Source organism: Marmota monax, unplaced genomic scaffold (genome assembly GCF_021218885.2).
Source record: "Marmota monax isolate L192 unplaced genomic scaffold, Marmota_monax_Labrador192_F-V1.1 WCK01_AAM20220418_F8-fsc00043, whole genome shotgun sequence".
Lineage (NCBI taxonomy): Eukaryota > Metazoa > Chordata > Mammalia > Rodentia > Sciuridae > Marmota > Marmota monax.
The window spans coordinates 13,669,921-13,692,471 of NW_026691982.1; the positions used below are offsets into that span (position 1 = coordinate 13,669,921).

The window sequence follows — 22,551 nt, forward strand, 5'->3', positions numbered from 1 at the left end:
TGATGGACTTTATTGTCTTATTTTTATGTGGTGCTGAGGATTGAACCCAGTGCCTCATACATGCTACCACTGAGCCACAACCCCAGCCCTCGTGTATACTTCTTAAAAATTAAGGATAGTCTTTTTTTTATTAGAGCATTATAGTTATACAAAATTGGATTTATTTTGAAAAAATCAGATATGCATGGAATTTGATATCAATCTCTGGATAATCTTCTGTACAATAGTATAATTATTAAAATCAGGAACCAATGACAATGTTACATCTGTTGTGTTACTCAGATTAGCATTGGGTATGCTTTCTTGCTGGACTTCTGATATTTTATCCCTCTATGCTGTTTTTCACACTGCTAATAGGGCTTATTTTGCAAAAAGTTTCATTATGGCCTTTTTTTTTTTTTAATAGAAAAACATTCAGATTCCTTATATTACTATAATAGCTTTTAAGTACTGATTGTAAAGTCTGGTTGACAGTTCAGGTTTGGGATTTTTTGTTGTTGTTTTAAGAAATCTTTTTATTTTAAACTTGTAGAAAACTTGTGAAAATAGTATTGTAAATAATTTTCTTATATCTCTTATCTTGCTTCCTCTAATGTTAACCTACTATATATGTACTATTATCAACAATAGGGAAACTGGCATTGATACAGTATTATTTATAAAACCACAGAACATGTTGAAATTGTACTGTTTTTTTTCCCCCATTAAATGTAACTTTTTTTTTCAGGATCTTATTGGGAGTTCACATTGCATTTATTTGCAATTTCTCCTTAATTATTTTCTGTAATAGTTATTCAGTCTTGTCTTGTATGACCTTGTTACTTCTAAAGATCATTAACTTATTCCATAGGTGATTATTTGGATTTGTCTCCCCTGATTAGTAATGATACCTCGATAATTTACAGTTTTTGGGCATTTATTTTAGTGATTGTATCTGTGACATTATTAAACTAATTGAAGAAGTCCTGTTAAAAAGAGAACATTTATTTGGTATTTTAAATATAAAGAAAATAATTTTTAAAAATTTGATCTGTTTTAACACTTTTTTAATAGCTACTTCAGAATCTTGGTTCAGCAATTTGAGGTACAGCTCCAACAATACAGACAGCAGATTGAAGAACTAGAAAACCATCTTGCTACCCAAGCAAATAATTCACATATAACCCCTCAAGGTAAAATGCTTACTTTGGTGATTTTTTTTGATAGTACTATTACTTTATTTGTAGGAGAAGGAGTAAACCTTGGTTGTATAGTAGATAAACTACTAATAGTTATTTTAAAGGGCTGTAAGAAAATTTCCTTAAGTCATTAAATAGATCTTTATTCCTGCAAATATGAAAGACTTTATTATGAATTGTTACTGTGCTGACAAGGGCAGAAATCCTAGAGTCTTCCCACTTCAACTCACATTACTGATGTCCTTTCTTCAGTCTACTCAATTTGCTCTCTTCTCTAGCCATGGGATCATTGATGAACTTTTTTTTTCTTTAACACAGTAATTGTACCAAAAATTGGTCTCAAATAGTAGAAAAATAAAATTGATTGTTTTATTGTATGGTAACATAATTTTCTTTTATAGATTTGTCAATGGCTATGCAGAAAATTTATCAAACATTTGTAGCTTTAGCTGCACAACTTCAGTCTATTCATGAAAATGTAAAGGTAAGTTTTCAGTGCCAATTTATCTGTCCATATACCTAGATCCAAGTATTTATTCACTGGGAACACATGGCCATGCTTATTACAGAAATGGCTCAGGCTACATAAAATAACTATATACTAATATAATCATTGATGAAATCTGTTTACATTGATAAAAATCTTTCACCAGAGTCAATTATCCTCTTAACGTTTTTCAGCAATATATTGGAAATAATTATTTGTACACATATTTCCTCAAAATCATTTTTTGTAGTTATGTAGGTCATTGTATGTGCATTCTTTGTTTAACCCATTCTTGGTGATGGACATTTAGATTGTTCCATCTCTTTACCACTGTAAATAATACTATAGAAAGTAAACATTCTCAATAGAAAAATTATTTTACACTGACTTAATGTTATGTGTTTAAAAAAAATTTTTTTGCATTATTTCTCCTACTTACAGGGAACACTGTGTTTATTCAATAATATAAATAATTCATCAATGAATATCCCTCATGTAATGGTAATTTTTAAAACTTATTTAAGTGAAATATTAAATATGGGTGCACTTTTTCTCAGTAACCAATCCAAGTGTAATTAAATTCTTTAAGAGTCATACATAGTCCAAAAGTACCTTTAATATTCAAAGCATTGAAAGCTGAGTCTAAATAAATTGTGTACAAAAGTTTGAGATTACTAGTATTTTTATGCTTAATCTAATGCGTGGTAACAGAATGTTTTAAAAAGTTAATCCCTTAAACTATGTCATTTTTAAATGATAGCATCTTTAGACCCTTTCTCTTTAACATTTTAAACTAAATCAAAATTTTTACATGAAGAATTTTATCAAATTTTCTTGAAAATTTTATCAGTCTATAATGTTACTTTTAATCTTTTAAATTACTGAACATGATTCTATTTTGGCACTTTGAAGTCTCTGTTGTGCTGATTTTTTTAAGTACAGCCCAAATGTATACATGCATGTCTTTCTCCTCTCTAGTTTCAAAAACAAGCCTTTTTTGTAATGTGACTATAAACCAGTGAGAATGATATTTGCGTAAAATAGTCCACCTCATGTCGAATAAACTTAACATGAAAGTTTGAACTATTCTTCTTCTTTAATAATATATTTTTAATATATTACTAAGAACCAAAGACTGTTCTGTGAGCAGGCTTGGTATGTTAGCAGTTGTTTTTAGCTTAGTTTAGTGAGCTGGCTAACTATAAATTTGACTAGTTTATATCTTACGGAACTCTCCCAAGGCTTTTTTTTTTTCCTTCCTCTTTTTTATTAGATAATCTGTTGAAATCAAACGCAAACTGCTTTATCCAGCCAGGACTTAGAGGCATTAGCAAATTTGGAAGTTTTAGAAATTAGTTACATAACTCATGGCTGATGTCTGGTTTTTAAAAATTAATTGCCTTTTCAGGTCTCCAAAGCAATCATTATATTATTATCTGAAGTAGAAGTAAAATTTATGTGATACTAATGCCATACTTTGGGAATTACCTGGAATTGCACAAGAAAAGGAAGGCTGGATTTGGGGGAGAACAATAATAATGTCTGTTTTTCTTATATTACACGTTCCACTTCTGACTTCACATTTTGCCCAGTTGTTGGTTCTTAGCAGGTCCATTTTATAATCCATTATAAAGGTAGCAAAGTTTGGAACTGGAGTTTTAAGTACAGACTTCCACACAAAAGGATGATGATAATTTTTAAATACTATTAATAGCAATAAGATTTCAATATGTTGTAGCCTTTCAGTTATTTCTATTAAGAAAAGTAAGAAATGTGAAATTTCTGTCCAAAAAGTGGTAAATAACTATCTAAATTAGACTGTATCTTTAGTGATTTAATAATTCTCATGTAAATTAGAATTATTCCTATTAATGGTCTTAGTATTACTCTGGAGTTATGAACTGTAAGAACTTGAGTCAAGTTTGGATATATCAGCCATCATCATTGTATACTAGTCAAACAATATCGATAAAGTGGAAATCTTGGTTATACCTTCCAACATTTCTCTACTTGAGGTGTGACATCTTAGTATGTATCACTCAGGGCTTTTTAAAAAATGTACTTAAAAAGTACATATTTAGTGCTGGCTTTTAATAAAGGTTATGGAAAGGTTGGACATTTGAGGAAAAATTTTTATGAAAAATGATTAAAAATGTTTATTTTGAGTGGGTATACTGGGGATTGTACTTAGGAGTGCTTCACCATTAACTCGACACCACCTCCCACCCTGTTTTTAAATTGTGAGACAGGGTCTTGCTAAATGGCTGAGGATCTCACTAAATTGCTCAGGCTGCCCTTGAATTTGTAATCCTTCTGCCTGAGCCTCCCAGGTTAATAAGATTACAAGTGTGCACCACCATTCTAGGCATTAATATTAATTTAAATATTATTCTGCTTACCTAAAATGTAGTAGATTCATTTCGAAATAACAGTCTGATGAAGCCAGAATGTTTTATGTGGCCTATTGTAAAAAGATATGGCAGTGTACAACCAGAGATATGAAAAATTGTACTCTGTGTAATATGAATTGTAATGCATTCTGTTGTCATATAACAAAATTTTTAAAAAATAAAGTAAAACAGCCTTCTTGCATTAAAAAAAAAAAAAAGACATGGCAAAATGGGGAATAAAGTATTCAAAGGAAAAATAGAACCGAAATTCACCAATTCCCACATCAATGTGCATTACAGTTTAGGTGGAAATTATAGGCAGTTTCTTAGATCTTTAGTAACTTACTTTGTAGTTATAATCATTTACATATTATCATAGTCAACCTGGAACTTGATTATCCCCCCCTCCCCCGTTTCTTTAGGTACTCAAAGAACAGTACCTTGGCTACAGAAAAATGTTCTTGGGAGATGCTGTAGATGTATTTGAAGCCAGGCGAGCAGAAGCTAAGAAGTGGCAGAATGCACCCAGAGTTACTACTGGACCAACCCCTTTCAGCACCATGCCAAATGCAGCAGCCGTTGCCATGGCTGCAACACTTACGCAGCAGCAACAGCCTGCTACAGGTCTGAATGCATTCAAGTTATAGCTTCTTACTGTTCAAATGCTGAACATTTATGTGCATTTTTATAAGTCTTCCTTTTGTGTGAGCCCTGAAAAAATTTCTATGAACAACTGTTTCAGTACAGTCTAAAAATTGTGATCGACACAATTATAAACACACCTGACAAAAAATGCAGGGTAGTCTAGCAATAATTATACATCAGATATTGACTATTGTGAATTAACTCAATGTTATTTGCTGTATTGCTATAAATACCCTTTAGACTATGGTGTTTCACTACTGAATTACATTTAAGAATACCATTAAGTTCTAAAATCGTGATTGTATCATTTTTTGTTTCAAAGTCAGATATAATCCATCCATACGTTGCATTTTTCATGTATGATACTGATAGATGGTGCATTCTGACCTTTTTCATACATAATGATTGCAAAGTACCCACATTCAGGATGCAGTGTGATTTTATTGACTGAAGACGTGTTGAAGATCAGTAGATTTGCTTTATGTACTTTGACAAAAAACAGAATACAGGTCCTGTAAGCCAAATTTTGAAGACTATACATCCGAGAATTATTTGTTCCTTTTCAAAATAAGGGCTCATGGACATAAAAGAAAGTAGCAAGAACAGGAAGAGGACGTTTTGAGGTTTGGATTGCATGTTAAGTAGGAAGTCGGGAGTTGAGCAGATGAAAATAGTGAAATATTAGATCTTTTTAGTCCTTGGTTTAATTCCACTTCTAATCAGAGAAAAAATTTTGTGGTGTAGTTCTACAATGTTTCATTTTGTCCTTGGAAAGTAGGGAAACTTTCCTTATTCATTTTTGTCAGGCTTTAACTTAGGAAACTATACTCTTAATGGATATTGAATTTTTTTCTTTAATCATTAATTTTTGAGGCTTGTTTATTCTACAGCATGTGTCTTCTGAGAATTCCATATAATCTGGCAGTAAATTACAATACAAAAATAGTTTTAAAAATACATATTTAGGTTGCATTCAAGCTGCCTGTACCAGAGAAGCATTTTATGGTAACTTTTGGCAGTTTAACGAATTCTTCTTCACATTTGGAGAAAACAGATAATGACTAGATATCAGTAAAAAGTTGATGATGCATCTATGCCAAATCCTCCACATTCCATGGCTGGACACATGTGAATAGTGGCTCACATAGCACTATCTAGTAGCTCTCTAGCTGGCTGGAGTATAGGATTGTATTCTCTCAAGTTATGGAGAGGAAAAATCATAATGGGATTGATTGCTTTGAAGAATCAACCCCCAAATTACAACCATTAGTTCTTAATGATTATTTAACCAGCTAATCAAATCAACCATAGTACCAGTTTACTTTTTAGAGCCAGTATTTAATTCTAAAGAAGATCAGATAAGCATGGCTGTGGTTAAGTATTCATTAAATATAATTGATTTCCAATATAATAAAGCTTGAGAAAAGTCAGTTATCTAAAATTACTATATTCTATGGTAAATAAGTAAACTTGAAGCAAAATTACCTGTTTTGGTTTTTTTTTTTTTTTTACTTTTTTGAATGTAAACTAATTTAGAGGAATTGATAGGCTTTCACTCATACATTTTGGGTTCATGGACATAACATGTATGTTCATTCTATAAATATGAGTTCCTCCTATATGCTAGTTTTGGGGGACATAAAAGTAGATGTAGAAATACGATCTTTGCTGTCTGTGGTAGTAGAGAATAATAGCTTAATTTGGATTAATCATTCTGAGGAGCTTTTTGCTTTTATACTTAAATTTTATCTGTGAGTTTTCCCAAGTTGGTAAGTTTTTTTGTTTTTTCTTTTGCCAGGGGAAATCTTAAGACTTTAGTGTTCTTGCAATTTTAGAGCCTTTAGGAGCTTTCTGATAACGTGGCAGCAATCAGAATGTTTTAGCCTTAACAGTCTTACAGTATTATTACTTTTGAGTTGTTTGAATTTCTAGAACTGAAAATTTACAGAAGTGACAATAATCTTGTATTATGTCTTTCCCTTTTGTTTCTCTAAAGGTCTCCCAGGCTCTGTAGTTCATTCCTTTATACCTTCCCATTCAGAATGCCAGTGGGTTTAGTCACCAGTCATGTCATCCTGATTATGACATAAGCTCTGTTGGTTAAATAACAGTTTTATGAGTTACAGCCCACTTAGTAATGTCCCTGTTTATTGCATTTATATTTTGTGTCCAAGGAGTTATTCCTTGTGCCTTGATACTTTCATGAAATCTTTTAAGTGCCAATAACAAATTCTAGACCATCTAGATGAAGTGAGATAGAAGTTGTGCACTGTTTTTATACATCACTGTTGATTAAGGTTTGAGTTATCAGAAGATTTGGTTTTATTTGCATATAGATTCTTGATTTCATTAGAAAGATGGCACAGAACAGATAGCTTTTCTTAAACTACTGGTTTCTGAATGTTTCTGTTGTCTTAGAGTCAGGGGTTGGACTTAAAGTGACTTATTGATTCTTCAGCTTTTTTTTTTTTTTTTTTTAATGTTGTTGGGGATTATATTCAGGTTCTCATTCATATTAAACACACACTTTACCACTGAGCTACACTCCCAGAGTCCAATTTTTTTTTTTTTTTTTTAATGAAACAATATACAATAGGACTTAGGCATGTGTGATTTATGGTGGTTTGTTCTGAAGCCTGAAGAAAATTGCTGAAAAACCAGCAGGCTATTTAAGTACGAAATGAGTATCCGTACATGGATAAGTTACATGTTGGCAGATCTTTAGTATACTTGTTCACAAATGCCTCAAGCCTCCTACAAAGACATTTACATTAGGCTGTTCAGTATAATTTTAATTTAGGATGGATTTTTAAAGCATTGTACTAGGATTGGATTTTGCCATTGTGTTTTGACCAACGTTCTTGATGCTTACCTCATGATTTTTCTCATGTGACTTAACTGCTGTTTTTAAGGAGAGCTGAGACATTTATTAGAAATTCCTACTTTCTAGCTTTTAGTGACAGTCTGGATATTTAAGGTATAGTGTTAAATAGGGAACTTTAAGTATTTTAGCCTAGTTTCTTGTGGTTTTGTGATTTTGTTGTATTTAATAACCAAAGGAATGTTCCCCATCAAATAAGTAAGTGAAGTTTTCAAACTGGGGAAAAGGCATTTTTGGTTTTTTTAAGAAAAATTATTATTTAAAAAAATGACTTAGGAATTAACTATACTAACTACGTTAGGTATTTTTAGTGACCATAGAAAATTATAAAAACAAAAACAAAAACAAAAAAAAACGTTTTAGCACTTTAGTCCTTTTCCTGTGAATGCAGTTTTACTTTTAAGAAAGAAAGTAGAATTTATTCTGGAAAATATGAATGACAGTGCTAAATCTCATTTTGTTGTGTGTGAATATATCTTATGGTAACTTTTGTAAAATGTTACTCTACATAAAGATTTCACTTTGGGCAGTCATTGGTATATATTACTATTAACTTGGTTTTATTTATGGAACTAAGAGCCTCTCATTAAATGATTATTCAGATTTTAAAGCAGACTTGAATTGTTTACATAACTTTTGCCTGAAAGATTTTGATTCTGCTTTCTAATAGTGAAACTAATATATATGGTGGCCAGAGTGTAATATATGCTAATACTTTGGCATGGGAGATATTTATGATGAGTTTTTACTATTAAAAAATGTTATACATTTGCCTACTAGTTTTATAAATGATGTTGCCTTCAAAATTTGTATGAAGGTCCAAAACTCAAACTATCATGTATCTGTTGTGCAATGGAAAGTCTTGTCATTGTTAGCTATATGAGTTCTTCATATCCTGAATATTGATGATTAGAGAAACTATGTTCTGTTGCTCTTAAAAACAGACCCACACACAACAACAACAACATGCTATTTGAGTAACTCTTATGACTTATAAGGCTGAGGACTGTGGTGTGCATTGTTCTTTAGGGTCTTCCACCAGCAGTGCCTCCTTTTAACATGTGACACTTAAGTCTCTCTATGTTAAAGAAACTGGACATATGTTTTCTACATATTATTTTTGTTAGGAATAAAAAAAGGTAATATGCTTATTTTCTTTTTTCTATAGTAACATTTTACAAAAGAGCTGCTAGGCAGGTATTATATTCTCAAATTGATCTCAAACTGGATGTAAAAGCTTAAATCCTTTTTTATTTATTTTTTTAATAGTAGTATAAGAACTCTGGCCGCTATTAGTTATTAATCTTTATTTTCTGGATAGAAGCTATTTGAAAAGTCCAGTTTCTGTCCCAGTGTGTAGCAAAATGTAGTTCCTCATTTTTTTGTTTTGTTTTTTAATACTTTATAGTTTTACACTACCTTTTGAATATACAAACCTCATTCATCATTGAACAACTTGAAGGCTTTGATTTCTTTAAAAATTTAAATTTTAAGATGTATTACTTTGGCATTCCCTCAACTTTTGAGATGCACTGATCACTGTGCTTGAAAAAGACAAGACTGAAGATTGTACTATGAAATCTATTGAGTAATTTTCATAAATTATTTATCAAATGAGATTTTTAGATTTTTGTATTCTGCTTAGCTTAAAAAAAAATAGTTAAAAAGAGAGGCTAGTAAGTTTGATGCTATTTTTGCCAGACAAACTCAGCCGAAATCTTTAAAGTAACAGATGGGAAAAGGATGACTAATCATTCTGTATCTGAGTACATTTCCAAAAATGTTGGAAAGAAGCTTCTGAATTGAAATCTTGAATGTACTGAATTTGTCAAGGTACACAGCGGTGCCTTTGTAAATGTTCATTATCTTATTTAATCAGATGATAAGTGGTGTAATGTAGCTGAGCTGAAGAATAGAACTCAATTATCACTTTTTGTGAACAAGTTGGAATTGTCATGTTACTGTGTAATTGGTTTGCTTTAAAATGAACAATAAATTTAATAAAATAAATCATTGTCTTGTTTTTTATCTACTTATTGTATATATCATTTATATCATAACAAATCATGCCTAGTTTTTTGGGTACTTTTATGAAGTAACATGATAGTTTTGCCATGTTAGTGTCAGTCTCTTTTGATCAATTGAGACTTGACTCTAACACTAAGGAACTTGTTTGGAAAAAAAAAAAGAATAAAAGCCTTTACTGATTACACCAGTTTTATCAGAGAACAAGTGGGGAGATCTAAAACAATTCTATAAGTAAATCTAAACTATAATTTATGATATATTAAAAACAAATTATTTCATCTATTAAACTAATATTTTTCATTTTGGTTAGCCTTTTAATAGTTATAGTTCCGAGCAGGTTAATTAAAAAGATTTTTTTTTTGATAGATAAATCACTTTGGACAGATAAGTTAGGTCAGAAAGACATCTTGAAAACAAAGTTTTAACAAATGGAATTGTTAAAAGTAATCACTGTTCAGTTTTAAAATAATTTCATAAAGGAACTTTAATCTTGAAAGAGTAAGGCAAATTTGTTTTTCCCCCCCATTTTTTTTTTATACCAGGGCCACAGCCATCTCTGGGAGTTAGTTTTGGAACGCCATTCGGCTCAGGTATTGGCACTGGCTTGCAATCAAGTGGCTTAGGTTCTTCAAACCTTGGAGGTACACTTTAACTTTTCTAATATTTCATTGAAGTATTATACATTTGAATTTATACTAGCCTGTAAAATAGTTTCTAAGAAGATCCTCTGCTGTTTTGGAAGTTAAGTTTCCATCTGGCAAAAATGATTCTCCAAACATAATCATTGCTTTCTAGTATTAGATTTAGAACTTAAAAAATCATTCCATCTTCTGTGATTAGTAAATATTAAAAAGTATTAAAATTAAGTGGTAGGGATGTTTATATTTTCAAATCACTATGCTGATATGAACTTGACTTACTTAGTTTTAATTTTAAAATTTAAAAATTTGTCTTAATTTTTGGAATCCAATCAACTTCTAGATGTCATAACAGTCTCTAATCATTATCTTTTTTTCTGGAGCACTTTAAAAATGGGGAATTAATTTTATTATAAATTAAACAGCTTGACTTCTTCCATTTCTAAACAGTTTTGGCATACTTGTATACATACGCAGGTGAACTTATGGTAGTTTCATAAGTTAATTAGGTAAGTTCTCTGCAAAAGCATCATGCTGAATACAGATACATTCACAGTTCTTTGGATAATTGAAAGTTGATTGTATTTTGACAAAAGCATTGTAATGTAATGAATAAGCTTCCCTTATTTCCACTAAAATAGAACAGAGAAGACTTATAAATTATTTATTATTATTTAATATAGACTTTTCTATATTAGGAATTACTAGAATCATGATAGGCATCATAATTTATATGATTTATAATCCAGTTCGCTATTCTATTTCTTAAGATTCATAGGTAGTGATAACTGTCAGTCTCAGTAGTTTAGATAAGATATAGCGTAGCCTTAAAAGAATTTGAATTTTATTTACATAGAGCATCTGGGAAACTGTTCTTCAAATACATAGAATCTCTTCATGAACTTTGTGATAAGTTATTTTAAGTTTTGAAAACTATTAAGAGGAAAAATATGCTGCTCTCTCTTCCAGTTTCTCACTGTTAACATTGACAATAGATGGCACAAATCTGTTATGGAGTAGATTTAAAGTGATAGACTGTTATGTAGTTAGTTTTTCAATGTAAAGATTTTTTAATTAACCAAAAATGTTTGGTAAAGGGCTGAGTAAAATTATCTTGTGGTATACATTATTATGTATGTCATGAATATTTGTGAATTTAGTCAGTCCCCCCCCCCAAAAAGAAGTAACCCTCAAGTAGATATGTTCATAACTGTTTAAAAAATCATATTTGAATGATCGATAAAAATTTCTAGAACATTTAGAAGAAAAAATAATCTGTTTCTTAATAAAGCCATGTTTTTCAACGGTGTTTTTGATAGACCTTTGATAATTTTTGGTTTTATTGTGTGTAACCTTTAACCTGTGTTTTATGTACCATTGTATATTTCTCTATTACCCTTCCATTAGGATTTGGAACTAGCTCTGGTTTTGGATGCAGCACCACAGGGGCCTCCACATTTGGATTTGGAGCAACAAATAAACCCTCAGGAAGTCTTAGTGCAGGTTTGTGTGTTTCTACCTGAATTCCAGGTGAATTTAAAGGTGGAAATTATTTAACTTAAAAGTATAAGTGTTGTTATTTCCAGTAATCCAAAAAGATCCCTGATTCTTTTTTTTTTACTCCCTGGATGAAGCATGCAAGCCTGACTAATTATGTAGCTGTCTTTTTTATGAACTAAAGGACAGGTATATGAAATATTTCTGACAAATCTTCATAGTTTGATTTGTATATAAATGTATCTTCTTTACCTAAATATAGTTTCATGGTTAAGCAGTTTTCTTCATTATTGCAGAAATGAACCTATCAGTGTGAAAGTTTAACTTGGTTTTTGTTTTGTTTTTAATCATTGTTCATCCGGGAAAGCCATTTAGAATAAGAGTTGTTCTTTAGAATAAGAGTTTTTCTTTAAATCCCTCCAATTTTAAGAATGCCACAGTCTTACAAAAAGGATTAATTTTATTCTTTGTTTCTAAAATAGATAAAATCTTTTGACTTTTCCAGTGGAAAATTCCAGATTTCATCTATTTTACATTTACTCTTTATTTAAAAATAATGGCTTGTTTGAATGTGCAGTACTTGGGGATAAATATGTCCAAAATAATGACGTAACACTGTTAAACACGTGTTTAATTTCAGGGAATTTGAAGGAAGTTCTGCTTATGTTAAGTAGTGTTTAAAATTAGTAGTTCCAGTTGTGTTAAGATGTATACTTCAGTGGTATTAAAACTGTAATCTAAATATTGTTTTAGTTAACTAGTTAGTAATAGTACTTGATCTCAATTATACAGGGTCTTGTCTAAAATGAAAACAATAAGTATTGCTCTTTGATGTGTCCTCTGTCTTGAACATTGTGAGTTGAGGCTTTCTTGGAGAGTTTGGGATTGCAGATGTTGCTCTACTTGATGACAAAGTGGTTTTGGTGGGGCCGAGGAGGAAGACGCCTTGACTTATTTAATTAGTGGAAAAGTTTTTTGGCAGCTTGAAGTATTCTATAGATTTCAGTCATTCGTGCTAATGTTTCACCTTGGGCCTGTATCACTAAACCTCTGGCTTTCAAGATGCCACTTAGTTGTTAGCTAAGTTATTTTCCTGTGAAATTCCATGTTAGAAATTCAGGGGCCTAAGATATTTGCTGTTCTTACAAATTATGTATTCTTTCAGATAGAAGTTTACTGCTCATCCCCAGTTTCTATATTTGTGTTTTATGATTTGACTTCTGATATGAATATTTTCTTCCCTAAACATAAGGCTTTGGCAGCTCAAGTACATCTGGGTTTAACTTCAGCAATCCTGGCATCACGGCATCAGCTGGTTTGACATTTGGGGTGTCCAATCCTGCCTCTGCAGGTTTTGGAACAGGAGGACAGCTCCTTCAATTGAAGAAACCTCCAGCTGGAAACAAAAGAGGAAAAAGATAAACATATGGGTTGATGTATTAAGAGAATCCTCAGCAGCACCGTTCATTCTGAATCTATTTTTCTAATGATGCATTAATTAAATTGCATCCCAGGAGATTTATAAAGTTTTGATATTTTTCCCTACTCTGGAATTTGAACTTTGTTTGCCATACTGAACATCTCTTTCTTGTGAATTTGAACTCCAGTTGTGGTGGGTTTTGTTTTGTTTTTTTGTCCCCCCTCCCCATTATTTTTGGTTCTCCGTGTAAGAAATGTTGTGATTACATCACTAATAGTAGTTTTAAAAAATTAACCTAACGCCTATTATTTAACCTAGTATTAATAGCAATGTTTTTGTTGATAAGGTTTACATTATGTGAATATATGCACATTGGTTTCTTATACCGGTGGTATGAATTCTAGGGCCTATAATAGAAGTAGTTTGTTAAAGGCCTTTTGAACTACACTGCAGGGCATCTTGTGAATATGTATGTAAATATACAGAATAAAACACACAATTGTGTGTGCATATGAAATATATATTTACAGATCTACAACTTTTGCCTCAGACTGTTCCCCTTTTTTAAGGGTATTCAATTTTTCACCTAAAAGCTTCAAATCCTCACTGCTTATAGAATGATGAGCTACAGGTACCCTGTCATTTCATTTGTTTGCTTAAAGATTTATTAAGTGGTTACTGATATAGTTTGACCAACTCAATTTCATTGTCCCAGTCTTATCCATTTTGTTTCCTCTTATCCTTTAGCAGCTACTCTGAATGAGGAATGCTGTAAGACTCATCAAACAAAATTTAACAATTTTTATTATCCTATAATAGTCTCATATTGCTTCTATGAGATCTTTTTTCATATAAGATGGACCTTCAGGAGCATATTTGAACTCCAGACTAGTGTTCTGGGGGCAAAGAGCTATTAAGCCAAATTGACTCTATGCAGGTGAAGGATGCACTATTATTTTAATGAGAACTTTTCTAGCTATTCCAATACAGAGTTCTTTCTTATAGGGCTAATGATATTGACACCAAATGGAGTGGCTTTGTAGCCTCTTAATGTCTTAAGTAAGTGCTTAACTTGGAATAGAGAAACAATATATTTTAAGAAAGAAAAATATTCTTTATAGCAACTATAAACAATCCCCAGTTTTAACAGTGAACACAGCTCCAGGTAATAATGCATAGGCATGTTAAGTTGCATCTGTGTAATACTGTCTATATTAGTATTAGTGGTGTCAAGTAGATAAAAAGAGAACATTGGAAAGAGAACTGCCTTAGCCATGATTTCAGAGAGAAAACATTAGGTAGACCTATTTATCTTTCAAGTACAGTTTTCAGATGGGCTGTAAACATGGAATTTCATTGAAAATAGTTTAATTTTTTATATAGAAGTTTTTGTACATAAATGTGCATCAGTGAATATTTTCAGAATCATTTTCACCAACGCACCTTTTTTCTAAAATAGTATTGCATATATAAATATATATATATATACACACACACACACATATATATTTTAGTATAATGTTGGGTTTGATTATAAAACTGTTGTCAAATCTGTTTTATTTATCTGCATATAGCAATGATTAGCTTTTTTGAATTGGTCTTTTGTTTTTCTGTGTCTTGCATTAAAATTAGGAAAATTATTTTGTCTCTGAGCACTAAACATGTTTTTATTCTTGCATATTTCTCTATTATTGCAATCCCCAGATCCAGATCATGGGGGAGCTTAGGAAAAAAAGGTGTGATTTTGTTTTGAATTACTGTCAGAGTTACATACAGTTCTCTGTAACTTTTTTTTTTTTAAGGACCTTGCATTGTGCTGCAAAAATCTGAATATTTATATTTCTTGGTTTTTTTCCTCATACATTTTACATTTTAATATGTGGAACCACTGGAAATTTGTAACAGATTAATTTGTGATGGCAGTTTTAAGTGTGTTGTCATTGTCTCCATTGTCTTCACTTTGTCTAGAGCCTATTATGGAAACAATAAAATTTATTGTGTCGGTTGCTTTGAATCTTTATAGGTGTCAATAATTGTTCTTACTATGTAATTTTATTATTTCTTTTTTAAGTAGTTTTTAGTATGTTTCTTATCATACACATCTCTCTTTAACAGGTCTAAACACAAGATAGTAAGTTCTTTTCACTTACTTTTGTCTTCTCAAAATTACAAAAACATTAACATTTTAGTTACATCGAAGAATATTGAGTAAGCAGCAAGGACTCCTTCCTAGTCCTTCCCCAGAATGTCAACTCTAAAGGTTTGGTGTATATCCTTGCAAATCCTTCTAAAAAAAATGCCCTTTTCAACATATATGTATAAACACTCTTTTCTCCTTTCTCCCCTTTTTAAAAGATTTTTTTTTCTTATATTGTATCATTTTTTTTCAGATCCTCCTTTAATCAGTGGATTTAAAAAACCTATACATAGTCTGTGACTTGCTTGTTTCCCCTTAGTGGTGTATGATGAATATCTTTCCATGTCACCCATGTAGATTTATGTTTTACATACTATCCCACAGTGGATGTCCAATGATCTCTTCAGCTATTCCCTGTTATGGACAGTTAGGTTCTTTCCACTTTCACAGAAGTTGAAGTGAGTGTACTTGTTTGTGGCTTTTTGTGCTCATGTTAATGTTTCTTTGGGATGATTCTGAAAGAGGAATTGCTGAAAGAGCATATAAATTGTATGCTTTCATGTCAGACTGCCTTCCAAAGGTACTATATAAATATACACTGCTACCATTATGTATCCTAGCATTTGCAGTATTCCAAGTTCTCAATCCTATTAATATTTTCTAATCTAATAATCCTAATAAATACTTGTGAGGTTGAACTTTTAAATGTGTGTATATACATGTACATAAGCTAATTGCATGTTAATATAATTGCATGTTATAGCCTTTGTCTAGGTTATTTAGGGATTTTTGTTTCTTAGTTATTTGTAGGAGTACTGTTAATGGATATTGTTATTTTTCCTGTGAGATATCTGCAGTCAGCTGGGTTCAGAACCCTCCCTTGTCCCCACATGATACTGGGCAAGTTAACTTTTTTAGTCAAACTTTAATATACCATTTTGTCAAGTTTGATTTTTCTTTAAAAATAATTTTGTGTAAATTCAATAAACATTTATTGAATTTACACAAAATTATTATTATGATGATCTGGGGGAGAATTGACATTTTAGTATAACATAATATATGCACTAATGAAGCTTTTTATTCTTTCTTTTTTTTTTTTTTTTTTTTTTTTAATATTCCTTCAGTAAGATTTTGCAGTTTTTCTAGATCCTTGGTTGGTTGTTTTCCCTGACACCTTGATTTCATTCGAGGTGGGTTTTTATCCTGCAGGAGGTACAACAAGTTATTTGAATTATAAGACCCTCTACCTCAGATTTTCTTGAACGCTTGCCTTGTATAGAGAGGGTCTTGTTACCTAATAATTAGCCTGTTTTGGTATACTTCAGAAAGTGCAGTGCAGCTCAGCTTAATGTCCTCCTAGTCTCAAGTGGTGTATTTTTTATTTTTTCAAGAAGTGAATTTAAATAGTAACTTTAGAAATATTATGTTGGGATATTTGTTTTGTGAAGCATTTGGTGTTAGTAGTCTAGCAGAAGGTATTTTGCTTTGACATCCTTTTTCCTGTATGCCTTTCCCTATAAGTAAGCCTGCCTGTACTGCACTATTGAGTTGGAGGTCCTAATTTCAATCTCATTCACAAAGTCTTCCTTGCCTTTTACAGCATATTCTCGTTATTCTGAATGCATAATCTGCTTTATTTATTTATTCTTAAATAAGTTTTAGTTGTCAGTGGATCTTTTGTTTATTTATATGTGGTGCTGAGGATCAAACCCAGGGCCTCACACATGCCCAGCAAGTGCTCTACCACTGAGCCACAACTCCAGCCCTAATCTCTGCTTTATACACTTGACCTTATTTAATCTCAACATTGCCTTATGTAGTTGAGGTCTCCAATTTATAGAAGAAGGAACCAAGGCTTAGATTAAGCAACTTATCAGATCATATATCTATTATGGAACCAGAGTTTGAACCCAGATTTATTTCATTTCAAAGCACAATATTATATTGCCCTTTTGTGGTCAGCCATAGCACACTGGTGTTTATGCCTAACCTCTGCAAAAGCACTGAGGGTATTGTCATCACACAATTTATATGTGAAATTACAGGTACATTGCAGATTACAGATGAGGCAAAATATGGTAAGTACTAAGGGTTATAGGTTTTTAAAGGAGGATGAATAATATTTGGGGTGTAAAGATTGTTAGGAAGAAGCAAGAGGTGGATTATGCATCCCATCTCCTGATGTTTTTCCACTTTCCTATGAAGAACATGGAGAAAAACCATTTGTCCCAGCAAGCAGGTCTGGAGGGTCTGCTCACTTTGGAAAGGTTGATTATTTAAGTATTAAGAACTGTCAAAAAGAAATTAATGGGAAGCATTTCGAGATTCCTGTAACCCCAGAAGAATGCCCCTATGTGCCTTGACCAGCTAAGGCTAAGGTCTTTCACTTGCCTGTACAGAGAAAGAAGGATCAGTGGGACTTTAAGCAGCCCAAAGGACCATGAAAATTGGCAAGAATCTTTAGGTGCTACAAGAACAGCAAATACAGGGAAGAGTTAGGAATCCTAGAGAAATTGGTCCTGGTTCAGAATGGTTTTTGCCTTTTCCTACTCATTCACTCTGATGAATTTTTTTTCTTCTTATTTGTCAATTAAAACAACCCTAGCAGGCTTACAAAGATCATAATGCTAAAGAGTGTTAAAATTTGGGAGAACTCCTTTCTTGCCATACTAATCCTCTTTGGTAGCAAAACTGTTGAATTCAGTAAACATTTCTTCATTTGCTGTGTGTGAAGCTCTGCTAGAAAGTTAGAGGAATATAAATATCAATTGGATATTGTATAATAAGTAATGTTAGCTAATCAGTAAGTTTTTGTTTTGTTTGTTTTTATGCCAGGAATTGAACCCAGGGGTGCTTAACCACTGATCCACTTCCCCTACCCTTATTTTTTATTTTGAGTAGAGTCTCCCTAAGTTACTTAGGGCCTTGCTAAGTTGCTGAGGCTGACTTTGAACTTGTGATCCTCCTGCCTCAGCCTCTTGAGCAGCTGGGATTACAGGTGCCTGCCACCATGCTCAACTCTATGGCTTACTCCTGAGAACTTTTCATATATTAATTCATTTGGTCCTAAATCCTATGACATCTATTATTCCCTTTTAACAGATGAGGAAATTGGGAAATTAAATGAGGAAATGAGAAGTTATTTAACTTATATCACTCAGCTCTCACATGGATGGTCCACAATTCAAAATCACAGGTGTGCGCCACCAAGCCTGACTCTAACTTTCTTTGTATCGTGATAATTTTTTTTCAGTCTTTTCAATAGCTTAATAGCAGATCTGTCCATATTCTAACTAGTTCCTTTTGATGAATGTTTCAATTGTTTACATATATAAACAATTTATAATATATATGTTTATAAAATAAATTTTTTATATTATTATATATATAATATATATTTGTTTATAATATATATATTTGCTATTAGAAGTAATTCTGCTAGGATAGATGATACTGGCATCTAGTTTTATTAACTTTTTTGGTGAGGGCGTTTCTCATGTGGGTATTGGCATCTTAATTACTTTTGAGAGTTCGAAATACAATTATTTTCTATCCATAGAAGATGTTTGAAAAGACTAACAGTTTTATACTCTTTAGTCTTGCACTTATGTGATCTTTTTCAATGAAAATTACATTCCATATAAAGTTGCTCAAAACATTTTTTTCTTTAAAAAAAGCTTTCAGTATATTTATTCTAAAAAATTAAATGGACATTATAATTGCACATATTTATGGGATACAATGTGATATTTCTTTTTTTTATTAAAACATTTTTAGTACTTGAGGTATTTATCTTATGTGTTGCAAAATGTTTCACAGTTAATCCTTTACCTCCGTTTATGTTTTCTTTGTTGTTGTTGTTTTATGTAGAAGTTTTAATTTTTTTTTATGTAGTCAAAAATGTGTCTTTAAATGACTTGGGAATGAGTGAAAGCTTGATGGGAGGAGAAGAGAGTTAAGACATTTGAGGTTTTTACAGTTTGTAAAATGTTTTATATTTTTCATTAGAACTCCATAACTATGTGAGGAAATGCTTTTAAAGGGCTCAGCCAGGTGGCTAGGGACAGACTAATCAGAGTGGAGTGGCAAGACTTTACAAAAACATGCCACTTTACAGAGCCCTTGACAGTTGGAAAGGTTCCAGGAGCATCGGGTTAAAGCACCACAGTAACTCTAAGGTAGGTGGTGTGATCCTTTCCCCTATACAGATGAGTGAAGCAGCCAAGGAATTTGCCCAGAGTCGTGTAAGTACTAAGTGATGATGATAAAACACCCAGATCCCAGGTGATGTTCTCACAAAACATTTTTTTAAATCAGTTATCAAAATGGGTAACACACTTTCCACTTGATGTGGTTTTCCACATTTAATAGCACCTTTTATGCAATTGTACTTTAAGAAGGCAGGGGCCCGGGATGTAGCTCAGTGGTAGAGCACTTGCCAAGCATGCCTGAGGCCCTGGGTTTCATTCCCATTACTGCAAAAATACAAAAAAAAATCTTGGCAGAAGAAAAATTATAGATTTAGATCTGGCCAATTAACCTTTCCCCCCCCCCCTCTTTTGCAATTTTGATAGCATAGATAGATGTGATGATTAGATTCAAGGACACAAGATAAACAACATGAATAATAAATTCTGCTAATCTCATCTTAATTGGCTATAATCTATGGGTACTACTTTGAAAATGGAAATAAACTCTTCTTAAAAGTGAACCTTTTAGATCAGTCCTTGTTAGCTGTAATTTATAACTACTTTGCCCCCAAATTGATTTTAGTCCAGTAAATTTATTACTTTTGAAAACTAACAATTTATTTCCATTTTTTAAATTGAAGGTTAGTTTTAAATTTTTCTTTTTGTCGAAATTGCGCTGGTTAAAGAGTCAAACAGTTCTATAAGATTTGTTTAAAAGGTAGCACTTTCATCCCTGTCCTTTCTATTTTGAAATGACTATTTTCACCTCTTCAGGCTTTCAGTCCTGCCTTTATCCCTCCCTATTAGCAGACATACAAATGGCTTTCTCCTTAGGCTTAATATTTAGCTGTCTTGATCTGCTAAATTAGTTCCCTTTCCCTTCTGATTTCTTTGCTCTTTATTCATTTTCTTTGTGGTTTTAAACCATATTTTGATACTTACACCTGTAATACTAGCGGCTCAGGAGGCTGACACAGGAGGATCCCAAATTCTCAGCCCGCCATAGCAAGTTAGTGAGATCCTGTCTCAAAAAAAGGCTGGGATGTGGCTCTGTGAGTGGTTAAGTGTCCCTGGGTTCAATACCTGGTAACAAAAAAATAAAACTTAAAGCCTACACTTTGTTTTCTCTAAGCATATTCAACATATTTGTCATTGATGATTCCAGTATGTTAAAAGTGATCAAAGGTCCAATTTTGTTTAGGTTTGCTTTGCTTTGGTTTTGCTTTGGTTTGCTTTTGCTTCCCCTTCCCCTCCCCTTTCCTTTTCCCTCCCTCCTTTCCTCCCTTCCTTCCTTCCTTCCCATCTCTCTCTCCCCCTCCCTCCCTCCTTCCCACATTTATTCAGGGTGATTCAGGGTGTTTTCTGGTTATTGTTTGTAAATTTGTGTGTGTGTGTTGGAATTGAATCTGGTGTGTGTGTGTATGTGTGTGTGTGTGTGTGACGGGATTGAATCTGGGGCCACCCTACCACTGAACTACATTCCCTGCCTTTTTTATTTTTCAATTGGAGACAGGGTCTTGATAAATTGCCGAAGCTGGTCTTGAATTTGTGATCCTCTTGCCTTAGCCTCTGGAGTTGCCGGGATTGTGGGCCCAGCAGTGCACCCAGCATGAGCTCATTTTATTAGGAACTTATCTTTAGAAATTCTTTGCATTAGATGATATGTTTCTCCACAGAGAATTTGTATGTTTGTTTCAGGAACCTGAAAGCACTACCAACCCAGGACCATGTTAAAATAAAAATCAAGGGTTTTTTTTGGTAATGTGGATTCATTCCACAGCCTCTTTTGAGAGTCAGCTAAAAGTAATGACTTTACAGTGTGTAATTATCTTTCCCTTCAGAGTGCTAAGGCCACAATTGGCAAGTTTTCTTTGTGAGACACTATTTTTTTTTGGTAATGGTGTTGACAAAGGATTGGCAAACTATGGCCCATGAGTTAGATTGAGACCTTTTCCCTGTTTTTCTATGTATACTTTATTATAACTTAGCCATACCCATATGTTTATGTTATCTATGGTGCTTCTGCAAAGCAAATTAATAGTCTGAATTCAACAGCACTGAAATATCTTCTGTGGTAAAAGGGTTTCAAATTATGACAATACCCCAGGGGTTCCTGGAGTATTGCTAGGGTTTCTTAAAAAGAAGAAGAAGAAGAAAGGGTAGTCAATCTTAGGCGTGTTTGCTTTTTTGTCTGCGCCATTGTTCCCAGACTCAGAGTACTTAAACGCATCACTGTTGCCTGGCTATGACAAAAAAATATTTGCTCAATCCTAGAGAAGACCTTTGGTATCCCTATTTTTGGGGGGTTCTTTATTACCTTGTATGGCTTAAATTATGTCAGATACAAAGCTGCTTCATTAAGAGATTCAAACAGTGCTTAAAGCAAGATCATTTATTTCTTTTCACATGATGATCCAAGAACAGTCCAGAGTTGATGTTGCTGCTCAGTGGAGTCAGGCCCAGACTCCTGATAGCATTTGTTCTGCCAATCTGAGGGCAATGCCCTTGTCTGAATGGTGGAGTGTATTTGCCTTCCAGCTCATGGGAAAAAGGAAAGAGTGAAGAAAACATCCTTCTTTCCTCTTCTTTTTATTTTAGACAGTGTTAAGTTGCCCAGGGTATCCTCAAACTTGGTATCCTTCAGCCTCAATTTTCCAAGTAACTGAGGTCATAGGCTTTTACTACCATGTTGGCCTCATCCCTTCAAGAGTATGGTCCAGAAGTTGCATACTTCACTTCTGCTCACATCCCATTGGCAAGAACCTCGTCATACTCTGAGTGCCTTTGATAGGTTTCACACACTCAGCTAAATCTCCTCCCAGTAAAGCAGAAAAGACTTTTGGGGTGGGGGCGGATAATGCCAAGGTTGCCTAGGCCTTGGCTTGTCTCCTAAACAGCCACTAAAACCTTACTATTGGTGGCCACCAGTCTAGGTACGCTGCCTTCTTCACCTTTACTTCATTTTTGTCTTCCAACAATTTACCTTATTCTGTTGCTAATTCAGCTGCATGTTTAAAAGGTTTTTTTAAAGAATTAGAATCGTAATTTTCAGGTGCC

At 32.8% G+C, this 22,551-nt stretch overlaps 1 protein-coding gene across 4 annotated transcripts in view; it reads left to right on the forward strand.

Annotated features, from left to right (window-relative positions):
- Nup58 (nucleoporin 58) overlaps positions 1 to 22,551 on the forward strand; it is a 53,469-nt gene that overhangs the window by 24,090 nt on the left and 6,828 nt on the right. For 2 of the 4 annotated variants that reach the window (XM_046448056.2, XM_046448064.2), the window contains 6 exons: positions 1,054 to 1,172; positions 1,580 to 1,662; positions 4,478 to 4,679; positions 10,152 to 10,250; positions 11,655 to 11,750; positions 12,997 to 15,178. In XM_046448056.2, the coding sequence (XP_046304012.1) occupies positions 1,054 to 1,172; positions 1,580 to 1,662; positions 4,478 to 4,679; positions 10,152 to 10,250; positions 11,655 to 11,750; positions 12,997 to 13,166 (769 nt within the window). In that variant the 3' untranslated portion in view covers positions 13,167 to 15,178. Of the gene's footprint in view, positions 1 to 1,053; positions 1,173 to 1,579; positions 1,663 to 4,477; positions 4,680 to 10,151; positions 10,251 to 11,654; positions 11,751 to 12,996; positions 15,179 to 22,551 lie in introns of those variants that run through there. The other 2 variants (XM_058580785.1, XM_058580783.1) reach the window with 1 other exon arrangement.